We start from the raw sequence: 13605 nt of genomic DNA on the forward strand, positions 1-13605 counted from the left end.
CATTCAAAGTCTGATAGGTTAATATGCAGTATCAGTTTAATTGTTATGGAAATGGCTCATATCCAAAATGGATAAGAATTAAACAACTGAAAACAATGATCACCTAACAGTTTTAAAACAAATGTTTCTTTGATGATCTAGCTAGAAGAGATAGAATATTATTGACTAAAATGAAATAGACATTAATAACAGTAAAAATAGCATAGGGAATTTAAAAAATCATGAAATTGTGTAAAAATATTCCCAAACATTTTAGGTCATTGTTGAAAAAGTAATTGGGAAATTAATACATATTACTAATTGATGATATTTGAGGATTACATTCTCCTTCAGAAAATGGGCAGTAACATCATTTTGGAGAGGTACATGGTGTATTTATTTTCTAGAAAAAAAAATGGTGCGTTGCAACTATTGGCTTCTGATGAGCAAAAAAAAACACACCTACTTGTAGTTAGATCAAAAACTTTCCACATGCCAATATCTCTCTCTTTACTACAAAAAGAATGCAGATATAGGGAAGACATGAGAGGATACTTAGATTAGATTAGATTACTTACAGTGTGGAAACAGGCCCTTCGGCCCAACAAGTCCACACCGCCCCACCGAAGCGCAACCCACCCATACCCCTACATTTACCCCTTACCTAACACTACGGGCAATTTAGCATGGCCAATTTACCTGACCTGCACATCTTTGGACTGTGGGAGGAAACCGGTACACCCGGAGGAAACCCACGCAGACACGGGGAGAACGTGCAAACTCCACACAGGCAGTCGCCTGAGGCGGGAATTGAACCCGGGTCTCTGGCGCTGTGAGGCAGCAGTGCTAACCACTGTGCCACCCATTACAGAGGATACATTACAGAGGAGGAAGAGTGGTGGGAGAGGTGGTTCCGATTGTAAATTAAGGCAAGCTTTCATTAGATTTGATGTCAACTCCCACATCAAAACAGCATTCTGATGAAAGATTCAACTGTATATCACTGTTTCAGTGATTACCCAAAAAATGAAACAAGTTAATATATCTGTATGGTGCTCATCTATTTGATATTTTGGCAAATTTAAAATAAGCAAGATAAATTCTGAATTAGAACAGTAGATAGAAGAGCATTATACTGAAAGGTTCAAAGCAATATTGCCAGCAATTTCTAAGCTGAACTCTGAAATCAAATCAGTGCTGTTAGGTTAGATTTATATTTGTCTGCTGAAATGTTTGTAATTCATACAGAGCCAAAAGTAAAACTAAGTTAAAACTACAAATACTGAAAATAAACAGCATAGCTAAAGGAAAATAATGGATTGAAGAACACCATACAATTTAAGTGTTCACATGCTGTAATTTCACAAAGATCTATAGAAATGCGATTCTAGATACCCTAGAAATGTTTTAGTCACCCCAGATGATTTGAGAAGGGGAATGGGAGTGACAGGAGGGGAGAGTAAAATGAAGTTAGGTAAATCTTATCACAACCAGCTCAACAGTTGTTTAATTGGAGATGAGTCAGGTTGGAAACCATGTGATCAACTCGCTCTCAGGAGATGGAAGAGGATGTGAGTGAGAAGTTTGGAATTTTACAAAATGTAAAATATTTTAAGGAGACCACAAGCAACTACTTTAATAAAACTTTTGTTTTTAAGACCTGCATGTCATGTTTCCAAGGGCAGAGGAAGTGTGAAAAAATGGATTCAACAGGTAACTGCTCTTACACAATACCTACAGAACAAGAGGAGCAACAGTGTCTTCTCCCAGCTCAATTAAACCTGCTCCATGATCTGTTGGACATTCGCTACAGTCTGCATAACCTTCCCCAATGTTCTGTCAAACCACCACATCACCCACTATAGCTATTGGTCAATCTCCTCTATTGCACCACACCCCTCGAACCATCCAGGCATCTGTCTAACCCCTTCTCAATGACTTAGGTCACTAGCAACGTTACCTTCAATCTGCCAAGCTGCAGCTGGGAAATAGGAATATACTTTTAAAAGTTACAAATTATGCCAATGATTTTCAAGTTTCCCAGATACTAAACTCCCCATTTGCACACTTTACGCCTCAATCATTCACTTCCAGCTTCAAAGGTAATTCTTAAAACACTAATTCTGCATATATCCAGCAAAAATCTTTCTCGTGCACTGAATACTGATTGAGGTACCTCAATTGAAGGTCTGGTGAATTACAGTAAATTGCAGTACAAAATAATAAAAGCAGCCTTGTAATTCTTTTTGGCAGAAATTCAATTATTCCAGTTTTTGAATAAAAGCTTCAGACTAACTTAACATGAGAAACATTGTCTGAAAAATCCCATTTCTCCTTCTCATAAGTGTACATGAAACAAAAGCAGTTACAGTCTGTGCAAAATGTAACATAAATGGCACAACAATCATTCAAACCTCCCATTATCCAGCAGAGGTTTTAATATTCCTTCATTATTTTAACACAGCTACTAGAAATATGTCACCACTTCATTCTTGAGTGTTAGCGGCCATTAGAACGCAATTCTTAGTTTTGAAATTTATCACAATCACATTTCTGGTGACAAAAATAATTGCCAGTTGGATGGCATTGATAATGAAGACAACAAATGATCAATCTACCCACAGTTCAACCTGTGGTTGTTTCTGTTCCAAGTAATCATTTACATAGAGGACTGAAGCCATCTTCAATGGATCAGCTGGTATTGGAATGAAAAGAAATAATAGTGTAATACTGATATTTGCCACTGGATGTCACAAGCACACTATATTATATACAGACATTAAAAATTTAGACTATTGTCATTTATCAATTTTTTTTTGCAATTTTAAGTACAACACTAAATTCTGAAATTAGGTCTAATCGGCTGAGTGAATCATGGTAGCTTTTTCGTCTGAAATTAACTGCAATTTTATTATAAAAGTGAAAGAATTTTGCCTTCCTCCCATTTCTTGTCCATATGTCTGCAAACTAACTTGCAGTATCTTGACAAAATGGCCATGGTTGCAGGGTCATGTTCAGTGAAGGAAGGCTATTTCACCATGGAAGCTAATCCTATGCTTACCCAACATCCGCATTCACATTTCTCCATAAAGGTCACTGTATAGTTCTCAGGTGCTGCAACTTTGGCTAATTTTCTATCCCATTCCAACTAAGACAAGTTACCTTAGAACAGACTAAGGATCGAAACTTAAACACTTCTGGCCTCTATTGTCACTGATACACTGGGTAGTAAATTTACTGATATGAGCCATCAGAGAGAGGCTAATGCATTTTTATTTAAGAGTTACACATTTGAAGAGCACCCTATTGGCTGTGCACAGCAATAGAAAATGTTGGGCAATATTTATATGCATAAAAAAGAATAAGATTTATGAAAGCAAAAATCACCTAATCGTTTGAACTTAATGTAAAATAACTTGTGGTTCTTCAGGATTATTGTGTCTGCAAAATGACAGAAACCACCCAACAAAAAATGGAATATTACTAAAAATCACTAAATAAATTAGCTATTAGATTGTTGCTTACCCATGATTGAAATAAAAACGTAAATGACAATTGCTTTTTAAGGTAGCCAGTCCTATAATGTTTTCGTCAAGGATGTGTGTTTGGTGACCCTTACATCAGTAACATAGTATACTCTGAAACAGAACTCAAAAACAAAATGGAATTTTAAAAAATGAAAATCAATTAGTTACAACTTTATTTTACAATGACAGCACCAGTTGAGAAAGAAAGAATGTCATGGGAGGCAGCTAATTCTGATTGGTTTCTTTTATACAATTCAAAAAAAATATGACGGCTAAAAAAAAAATCAGCTGTTGGGGGTTATTTTTGCAAATCTATTATTTATTTAATCTCAAAATTCTTATTTTTATCTTCTTCATCCTCTACTCAACAGACCAATTCTTAAGAAGGTAAAACTTGACTTGGACCGGCAGCCCTCCAGTTCCTTACTCAATTAAACATTCTTCATCATGATCTCAATATCAAGTATCAATAGATTGTTATCAATTAAGCATTTAAATAGCAAAGCCTCTGCATGTGCCAAAATAGTACTGGATAAAACTAGAACCAGGACTCAGAATTAACTTTACTTTCCAGCTCTGAACCTAGAGACCATTTGGGAAACTTAAGATTCTCTCATTTAAAATCAAACAATTCAATGTGTGGATATTACAACTTGGGACCTTCCTGATTTGTACAGGCTGCTACTTCAGCAGTGGTCATCCATACCAACTGGTTGAAGCCAATACTTCCATCCTTTCACATAAGCAGATTCCACTGAAGAATGTCAGTTAGTAGGATAAGCATGACTAAGATTCATAACTGTAGTCATATCTAACAAATAGGAGGCATATACAGCAGATTTTAAAACCATTGGATATGAATATGTTTGATAAAGGAATTCATGGTTTCTTAAATTTTGATGCATTTCAGTTTAATGACTTAGACCAAACATTAATTTTAAAGTGTTCTACATTTCAATATTGCTGTGTTAGCACGGTCTGAAGGATAAACTGTCCCTCAGACACTTGAGCTGCTCCTCGCCAAGCTTGATTTTGTCCTCCAGCTCTCTCTGTTCAATGATGAGGGCAGATTTCATCTTTACAAAATGAATGTAATCCTGCAGCTCCTCCTCAGACAGGTGCTTGACAAGGATATTATGAACAGCATGCTCTCTGCGATCCACGTGCTCTTTCAGTTCTTTGGCTTCTTCGAGCTGAGCTAAAAGTTGCTTTTTCTTTTCAGTCAATGCATGCTGCAAATTAAAATGAACAATGCTAATCAGTTACTTTTGCCTTTCCTGGACTTTTTTTTTCTGCACTTCCTTCTATTGTCTCCCAGCTATTGTATCATGTAGGATGCTGATGCACAGGAGGCAGAAATTTTGTGGCATCTTTCCCAGATGGCTGTTACTCACATTTGAACACAGTGTCAGCATGAAATTCACTCCCTTCTCAGTTGACACATTTTCAATACAGCGGTGTGATAGCAAATCAAGAGCTGGGACTCTGTAACAACTTTTTTTTTTATACTGACAGCTAAAGTTACCCCTCAAAGCCCTCGAGATACTACAAAACATTTATTTCCACCTTGTGCTTCCTGTCAGGAGGCCAGCTAATTCAGAACAGAATCCAATCTGGAACATTCGTACGACTCAGCATTGCACACACTCACTGGAACATCAGTAGAATCAAACTGTCAAAAATATATGTTCTTTATAAAATATTATAGTTTCATCGGTTGTTTTCAAATTTTCAAGTCTTTTCTTTAAAGAAAAAGATAAAGGACATTGACTAAAATTTCAGATGGATGAGACTTATTTGCATCAATGTGCAGCCATATTCACTTTTTTAGATTAGATTAGATTAGATTACATTACTTACAGTGTGGAAACAGGCCCTTCAGCCCAACAAGTCCACACCGGCCCACCGAAGCACAACCCACCCATACCCCAAATCTACCCCTTACCTAACACTACGGGCAATTTAGCATGGCCAATTCACCTGACCTGCGCATCTTTGGACTGTGGGAGGAAACCGGTACACCCTGAGGAAATCCATGCAGACACGGGGAGAATGTGCAAACTCCACACAGTCAGTCGCCGGAGGCGGGAATTGAACCCGGGTCTCTGGCGCTATGAGGCAGCAGTGCTAACCACTGTGCCACCAGGCCGCCCACTTTTCTTGGACAGAGATGCAAAGGCCCAATAGAGACAACAGTTTTTTGGAGCTATGATACCCTTCTTCCTATTTTATCAATGAAGACTGATCTATTCAGAAGGGAATTGCAAGGACATTAAAAATTAATCATTTAGGCTGTGAAATAACAGCTAAAGAATAACTGCATGAACTCGTCCTCTATATTCTTTGGAGTATGGAATTAGAAAGGAGAGAGATCATATTGACAACCTCTTGTGTGGCCTTTGAAGTTAGGGTCTGGACAGTAATTGATATTAACCGCAGCAGATAGTTGTTTTGCCCATCTCTCATCTCACCATTCTATCTGAGCTCTGCATCTGGATCTGCTGAATGTCTCCACAGCAGAGAATTTCCATTAAAAGCCACTGGATTTTCCACAACTGCGATTTCAGGAGAAAATACTATACCCACAATGACTATACAGCAACTGCCTCAGTGAGAAACAAAACATCATGACTCCTTATTGACTTCACCTTTCAATCTTCATTTTACTTGGCTAAATTTATCTGACACAGTAAAGCTGTACTTTTTTGTAGCTTGTGAAAATGTGTCTGTGTTTGCAAGCAAGGGTGGGAAGTAGGATGAATTTGCACATTTTTGACATTTTTATATTGTTGGGTCTTAGTAATAAAAGTAATCACATATGTGCTTAACTTAAAAATAAAGGTCTGTCTTATTTCTTAGAGACTGCACAGTCAAGAATAATTGAGTTGGCAACCCACTACTGTTTTAAAATTCAAGGTATCTGCTAATAACCAAAATGGGGAGTGACAGAAGAAGAAAACCATTTTATCTCTTCTCACTTGATTTGCATCAAAATAGATTATTGAACTATCAAAAGTTTGTTGATGTTGTTAGCTGTTTGATTAGAGTCATCTCTACTAAGCTAAGTTCTTATGCAACAGAAATGTCAAAATTATTCACAATATTTAAAACCAGATCTTGCTATCAGTCATTACAATACAGAATTTCACATATTGATTGTAACTAAATCATCTAGTGCCACTCTACTTTCACTCTCTTCTGACAAGATCCAAACAATCAATCAGTGATACTATCATAGTATTCATTACTATGGAAATGCATCATGATTCGAGTTGATGCATGAGAACAGGGTCTTCAATACCCTACTGTGGACATTGGACTCCTCAGACACTGAAGCAGTTCATGTTCAAATGCAGCAAGAGTGGATTGAAATCTAGGCCTGAGCTGACAAGTGCATTCAAGCTGACAAGTGACAAGCTGCATTCTTAAAGAGCATTCAAGGTTGGGTTTTTAAAGAATATTCAAGGCTGAACTAAATTTTTAATTAGTAATGGAATCAAATGTTATGGGGAAAAGGTAGGCTTTACATGAAAAGTAACAGTCACAGTGGCTCAGTGGTTAGCACTGCAGCCTCACAGCACCAGGAACCCAGGTACGATTCCGGCCTTGGATGACTGTCTGTGTGGAGTTTGCACTTTCTCCCAGTGTCTGTGTGGGTTTCCTCCGGTTTCCTCTCTCAGTCCAAAGATGTGCAAGTCAGGTGAATTGGCCATGCTACAGTGCTCATAGTGTTAGGCGCATTAGTAAGAGGGAAATAGGCCTGGGTGTGTTACTCTTCAGAGGGTTGGTGTGGAATTGATGGGCCAATGGCCTGTCTCCGCAATGTCGGGAATCTAATCCAATTCAGTCATGCTACACAAGTGTCAGGCAATGGCCATAGCCAAAGAGGAAATCTGACCCATTCCACTTGACATTCTTTGGCATTACATCCATAATATAGTTATGATTTAGCATTGACTGACAATACCTACCCTTTCTTCCTCACTCATTTCAACATCCAGGTTATTTAAGGCATTTTCCACTCGAGCAAGTCGGCCTGAGAGAGACAGCAACAGGTTTACAACTTTATCCAAATCCCCAATGAACATTCGGTACTTATCAAACTCATTTGGTTTGCAGACATTCTTGACCAGTCTTTCTGCCTCTTCCCCCAATGCACAGTTTGCACTGATGTCTTCCAAGAGGCTCTTCTGGGCTTCATGCAATACAGAGAGTTTCCTGCTAAGACTGCTAATCAGTTGCTGCTGTGGAAATTTATAAGAAAAAATATTGATTAGAAGAGAGTTCCTTTGCCCAAAATGATGTGAAAGTATAAAACTTTCACCACATGATACATGAGACAAGTCTGCACACAGGCCTCCATACAAATAATGGATCCTTGGTACTTACATGTCCCATGAAGGGTTGCTTTCAGATTACTTTTTAGACCTTTCTGCCTGCTAACCTTATTTAGCAGGTGCCTCTTCTCACCACCTAGGACAATTCTATATCTGGGAAAAAAACTTAATACCTTCTTTTCTATCAACATTTCCTCCTCTTCCTCCTCCTCTTCCAAACACACTTCAGCCATATTTGGTAAGTCCTTCATTTTGTTCAACAGCTCGGCTTTGGCAGCAGATGTGCTATAGTAAGCTGAGCAAGAAGTTGAGCTAGTGATTGCTGTTGAGGAGGTGGCCTGTGCAGTACACCTGTAAAGAAAGCAAAGAAAAATCACATTAGCTATGCAAAAAACCAAGACAAATTCTAAACAAAGTGCTGATGAAACGTAGTATCGATGCCCTTCACACGTGAATTCATGAACACACGGATTACATAGAATTTCTAGCACAGAATAAAACAATTTGCCCCAGACTGTCTGTGCTGGTGTTTACCTTCCTCACAAGTTTCCTTGCATTCCATCCATCTCTTCTCTACCTTTAAGCATACCTTTCTATTAGTTTTCCTCTTGTCTAATATTCTTCTGCAATCATTTAAGCTGTTGGTCTCATCTCTTATGGTACTGGATTCCACCTTCTAAACTAAGTATATACGTTTCTCATTTCTCTACTGAATAAGTACTTTGTATTTATGGACACTTTACCTGTACAATCTGTTCATATCAGCAATGATTTCAATCAGGTTGACTCTAGGGAAAGCATCAACCTGTTTAATCCTAATTGATACCTAAAGAAAATCTTTCATTTCTGGTTTCACCTCTGTTCGCATCCAGATCTTGCTTGCATTGCTCTCCAGTCATTTTCAATATGCAAACTTGTACTTTGTACAACTCCAAGTGCAGCCTGACTACATGCTTACACCTTCATCACTTTTGAATGTTACATCCCTTCAGACTAATTAATGCTTTATTAATATTTATTTTTGCTTTGTTGATCTGTGATGCTTCTGTTAATGATTTTTAACCTACATCCCTTTTCATTTCAACCCAATTTTCTAAGGTTGAAGTGATATTTTGTTTTATCTACCAATGTATACAAGCTCTCATTTATCCACTTAATGTAAATTTGCCACAACTACCCAGCCTATAGATTTTCTACAGTTCCTTGTTAGCTATAGATCATCAGCAGGTTTTGATGGTAAGCTACTTGTTTAAGTCTCGGCCATTAAAATAAAGTAACAGTGATATTATTAAACACCACTTCCAAACTAATCTAATGCATTCAACCCTACACGACTTTATTTTACAGCCAATTCATTTTCTAATCAGCTACTTAGTCTAACTCCACATGCTCTAACTGTTGTCATGGCCTACCATATGATACTATCCAAAAGGCCTCTTGAAAACCAAAATAGGAGATTGACCCTTGCCATTATGTCCAAGGAATTCTACCAGACTCTTTCAGCATGACTGAGCCTTTTAAAATCAATGCATACTATTATGATATTTTGTTACTACAGGTTCTTCTACCAGATTTAGTAAAGATATTGAAGTTGATTTCATTAATATCAATGATATAACAGATATTACAAAGATACTTCTGATGCTTAGTTTCCTTGAATATATTTGGCTGGATACCATCTGGACTTGGGATTTTATATTTTTATAGGTATAATACTTGGTCAATTATTTTCTCCATTTCCTTCCAAGCTCTGTTAATATCCTTGAGTTCATCACTATTAGTATCTACAGAAATACCTCAGTTTTGACTGAAGATGATAAAGTAGTTAGTCACTGCTTCTGCCATTCCTCTGTCAATGCCTCTAAGCTTATCTTCATCATTCTTCAGCAGCGCTATCACTACATTAGCTTTCCTGATTGACTGTAATCCAAAAGTGGGCAAAACAGTGTATAAGGTGAGCAGGTATTGTTGCACAACAGTTCCTAAAAATCATTCTCTCTCTATAAAGGAGCTGCATTTTTCAAATGAAGATGGGTTGCGGAAAGAGAATGCTGCAATCAGGACAGAATTTTGACATTGTAGTGCATCTCAGAACTCAACTTCCAATATAAATTGAAGACTTAACACACATTGTTCATTATAATAGCATCCACTGCACTTTCCCCATATTGTTGTTGCTGACATTATGCAGCCTGAAAAACAGGGATTCCAGGTTCATCTGCAAAGATTGTATTAACTCAGCATTTTCAAGTTTGTCTTGCTTTCAGTCAGCTGAATGTTTTTGACTGACTTTAAAAAAAAATTTAAGCAAATTTTAAAAATTTGGTTGACAAAATCAAAATCGCGCTGATATCATTCGGGCATTGGTACTGAAGATTCCAGAATTAGCCATACCTCTAGCCAAGTTGTTCTAGCACACCTGCTAACAGTCACATCTACTAGATGTGTTGAAAAATATTCCAGGAATGGCCTGTCCATACAAAGCAGAATAAACACAGCCTGGTCCAAAACCATCGTATCTGTCTACTCTCGATCACCAGCTGGGGTCAGTTAGCTCAGTTGGCTGGATGGGTAGTTTGTGATGCAGAATGACACCAACAGTGTAGGCCGAGTGAAATAACTGCACAGAGCCCAGTATCCCTTCACCCTTTATTTACTTATGCACAGTAATTGGCAGTGGCCAGTCAGCATGAAGTCAGTCCCGAAAAAGGAGGAGATTTTAAATTCCCTGTTTAGATTGGTCAGTTAGAGTTTCCTGACTGGGCCAATCAAGAATCTCAGTCAATGGGATCCGCCTGGTTCCAATCACTATACTGAGGTCATCATGAAGGTCCAACCATCTAAACCGCGCTCTTGCGGTGCTTGATGTGTGGTGGTCCTCAGATTAAACCATCACCTGTCATTTCTCTCTCTCTGACGAGAGAGCAGTCCTCTGGAACTATGGCAATGTTAACTTTACTATCTCTAGCTAAGTGATGGAAGGGGTCATCAATCAAGTTCTTGGGTCAAAACTGTGGAACTCTCTTCCTAATCACTCAGTAGGTTTTCCTACAACACAAAGTTCAGTCATTCAAAAGAGGCCAACAGCTTCTCCAGGGCAATTAAAGATGGCAACAAATTCTGGCATAGCCGGAGATGCTCAAGCTGACTTTATTATTCACCTACAAGGACACCCAGATATTCCTGCATTACAGCATTTTGTAGTCTTGATCCATTCAATACACTGCATTTCTATGCTTCAACCAAAACAGACAACTTCACATCTTCTCATATTATACTCCATTTGCTAATTTTGTGTCCTCTCATTTAACCCATCTTTTCTGCTCTTCTCACAACTTGCTTTCCTACCTACGTTTCTATTGTCAGCCTATTGGCTACAATATGTCAATTCCTTAATCCATGTCCTTACTATAGATCGTAATAATTTAGGCCCCAACACGGATCCCTGTGTCACATGACTAGTTACAGTTAAAAAAAAGAAAATATCCCAGTTAATTAGCCAATCCTCTACCCATGCTAATGTATTACCCCATCACACCACAAGATCTTATCTCCTATTAACCTTTAAAATGGCACTTTATCAGATATCTTTTAAAAATCCAAATACACAAGTATTTCTATGTAGTCACAATTCAGTAACTTGTACTATACACAGATCCTCACTAAAAAATATCATCCAGTTCATATTTGGAACTGGACACATACAGGAATTGATTCTTGAATCCCAGTTCTGAGGAATGGTCACTGGACATGAAATGTTAACTCTGATTTCTCTTCACAGATGCTGCGAGACCTGCTGAGCTTTTTCAGCAATTTCTCCTTTTGTTACTGAACTTGTCAAGCTTGTCCCACCATCCAATGAGATCATAACTGCTGAGATCCAACTCCACATATTTTCTGTTGCCTCATAACATTTAATTTTAAATCTGAGATTGATAACTAAAACTACTGACAATTAATTAGAATCAACTATCATTGGCAGAAGAGCGTTCCAAACTACTAATCCCCTTTCAGTGTAGAAATATTTCCTACTTTCACTCACGAAAATCTAATCTTAGCATCCCTATCAGCAGAAACGTTTTCCATCATTCACCCCATTTATTCATCACAATATTTTGTAACTCTCAGGGCTATTACTCTGGTTTGTAATCTCTCATGGTAATTTAACCCTTGCAATGCTGAATCATTTCAGTAAATTGATGCCTCATTCCCCTCAAAGTTAGGATACTAAGGTACAGTGCATGGAACTGTTCAGAGTTTGCCAAATGTGATCTAATTATGGTGCCGCACAGCTGCATCATAAATTTTTCTAATACTTTCATTTCAATCTTTAAATATGAAAGCAAACTTTTGTTAGCCTTTTATATTATTTTCTGTAACAATTCATTGCTTTTTAATGATATATGTACATGAACAGACAAGCTTCATTGGCCTTATTGTGGTACAGAGGCATCTAGCTGTCCTTATACATGAATTACAAAATGTTAGCATGCAAGTAATTAGGGAGGCCAACAGGATGTTGGCCTTTAGTACAAGGGGAATGGAGAATAAAAGTAAGGGAGTGCTGTTATAACTGTACAGGACACAATGGGACTTCACCTAGAGTAATACAGAGGAACCTCGACTATCCGAATATCAATTATCCGAATATCAGATTATCCAAAGGGGATCTCAAGGTCCTAATAGAAACATTACGTCAAAGAGCTGTTTTAACCCTGATTGCGTCTTTTGTTTACAGGTACAATGATTAAAAACCAACTTGGCTCACTGAAATGCTTCCGAGAACAGTCCTGGATAGTCCAGGCACCATCTTCAAATTACTTTCCCTGGAATTCTACACAGGGGTGGACCCTAAATCCCCCTTTCCCCAGATAATCTCTCCAACATTGTCCTGTACAGAGCAAAGGTGGAACCTGTCAAAAAGTTGCAGTAAAAAGCCTGAGAGAGAGAGCGCGAGAGCGAGAGAAAGCACGTGTGCACTATTTAGAGACTTACCCCACAAAGGCATCAGCAGATTACTGTTGGTGTACAAACCGGCTGTCCCGGGGGTTGGGGAGGTGGTGGGGGTGCGGCTGGGGGCAGTGGTGCGGATGTGGGTCAGAAAGTGGTTGGGGGTGGACAGGGGTTCAGGGTTGGTGGGTGGGGGTGGGCAAGAGGTGGGGACAGGGTCTCACATGCGATGTGCTGCTGCCTAGTCTCCTGAACGAGGAGCAGACTTCACAGAAAACTCCAAGCCCCAGAGGAAATCTCTTTGACAGCATTAGGCAAGAACTTTCGAAAACTGATTCGAGGCAGATGTTCGCAGGTAAAGGGATGGTTGGAAAATGGGAAGCCTTCAGAAATGAGACAACAAAAATCCAGAGAAAGTATATTCCTGTCAGGATGAAAGGAAAGGCTAGTAAGTATAGGGAATGCTGGATGACTAAAGAAATTGAGGGTTTGGTTAAGGAAAAGAAGAAAGCATATGTCAGTATAGACAGGATAGATCGAGTGAATCCTTAGAAGAGTATAAAGAAAGTAGGAGTATACTTAGAGGGAAATCAGGAGGGCAAAACGGGGACATGAGATAGTTTTAGCAAATAGAATTAAGGAGAATCCAAAGGGTTTTTACAAATATATTAAGGACAAAAGGGTAACGAGGGAGAGAATAGGGCCCCTCAAAGATCAGCAAGGCAGCCTTTGTGTGGAGCCACAGAAAATGGGGGAGATACTAAATGAATATTTTGCATCAGTATTTACTGTGGAAAAGGATATGGAAGATA

At 38.4% G+C, this 13605-nt stretch overlaps 1 protein-coding gene across 4 annotated transcripts in view; it reads right to left on the reverse strand.

Annotated features, from left to right (window-relative positions):
* Positions 1-775: 775 nt before the first annotated feature.
* The window catches only part of LOC122557232 (protein Shroom4-like), a 145885-nt gene continuing 133055 nt past the window's right edge, over positions 776-13605 (reverse strand). For all 4 annotated transcript variants that reach the window (XM_043704696.1, XM_043704693.1, XM_043704695.1 and 1 more), the window contains 3 exons: positions 8017-8194; positions 7478-7750; positions 776-4738 (listed from right to left, as the gene is read on the reverse strand). In XM_043704696.1, the coding sequence (XP_043560631.1) occupies positions 4475-4738; positions 7478-7750; positions 8017-8194 (715 nt within the window). In that variant the 3' untranslated portion in view covers positions 776-4474. The remainder of the gene's footprint in view (positions 4739-7477; positions 7751-8016; positions 8195-13605) is intronic.

This window comes from Chiloscyllium plagiosum, chromosome 15, assembly GCF_004010195.1.
Source record: "Chiloscyllium plagiosum isolate BGI_BamShark_2017 chromosome 15, ASM401019v2, whole genome shotgun sequence".
Lineage (NCBI taxonomy): Eukaryota > Metazoa > Chordata > Chondrichthyes > Orectolobiformes > Hemiscylliidae > Chiloscyllium > Chiloscyllium plagiosum.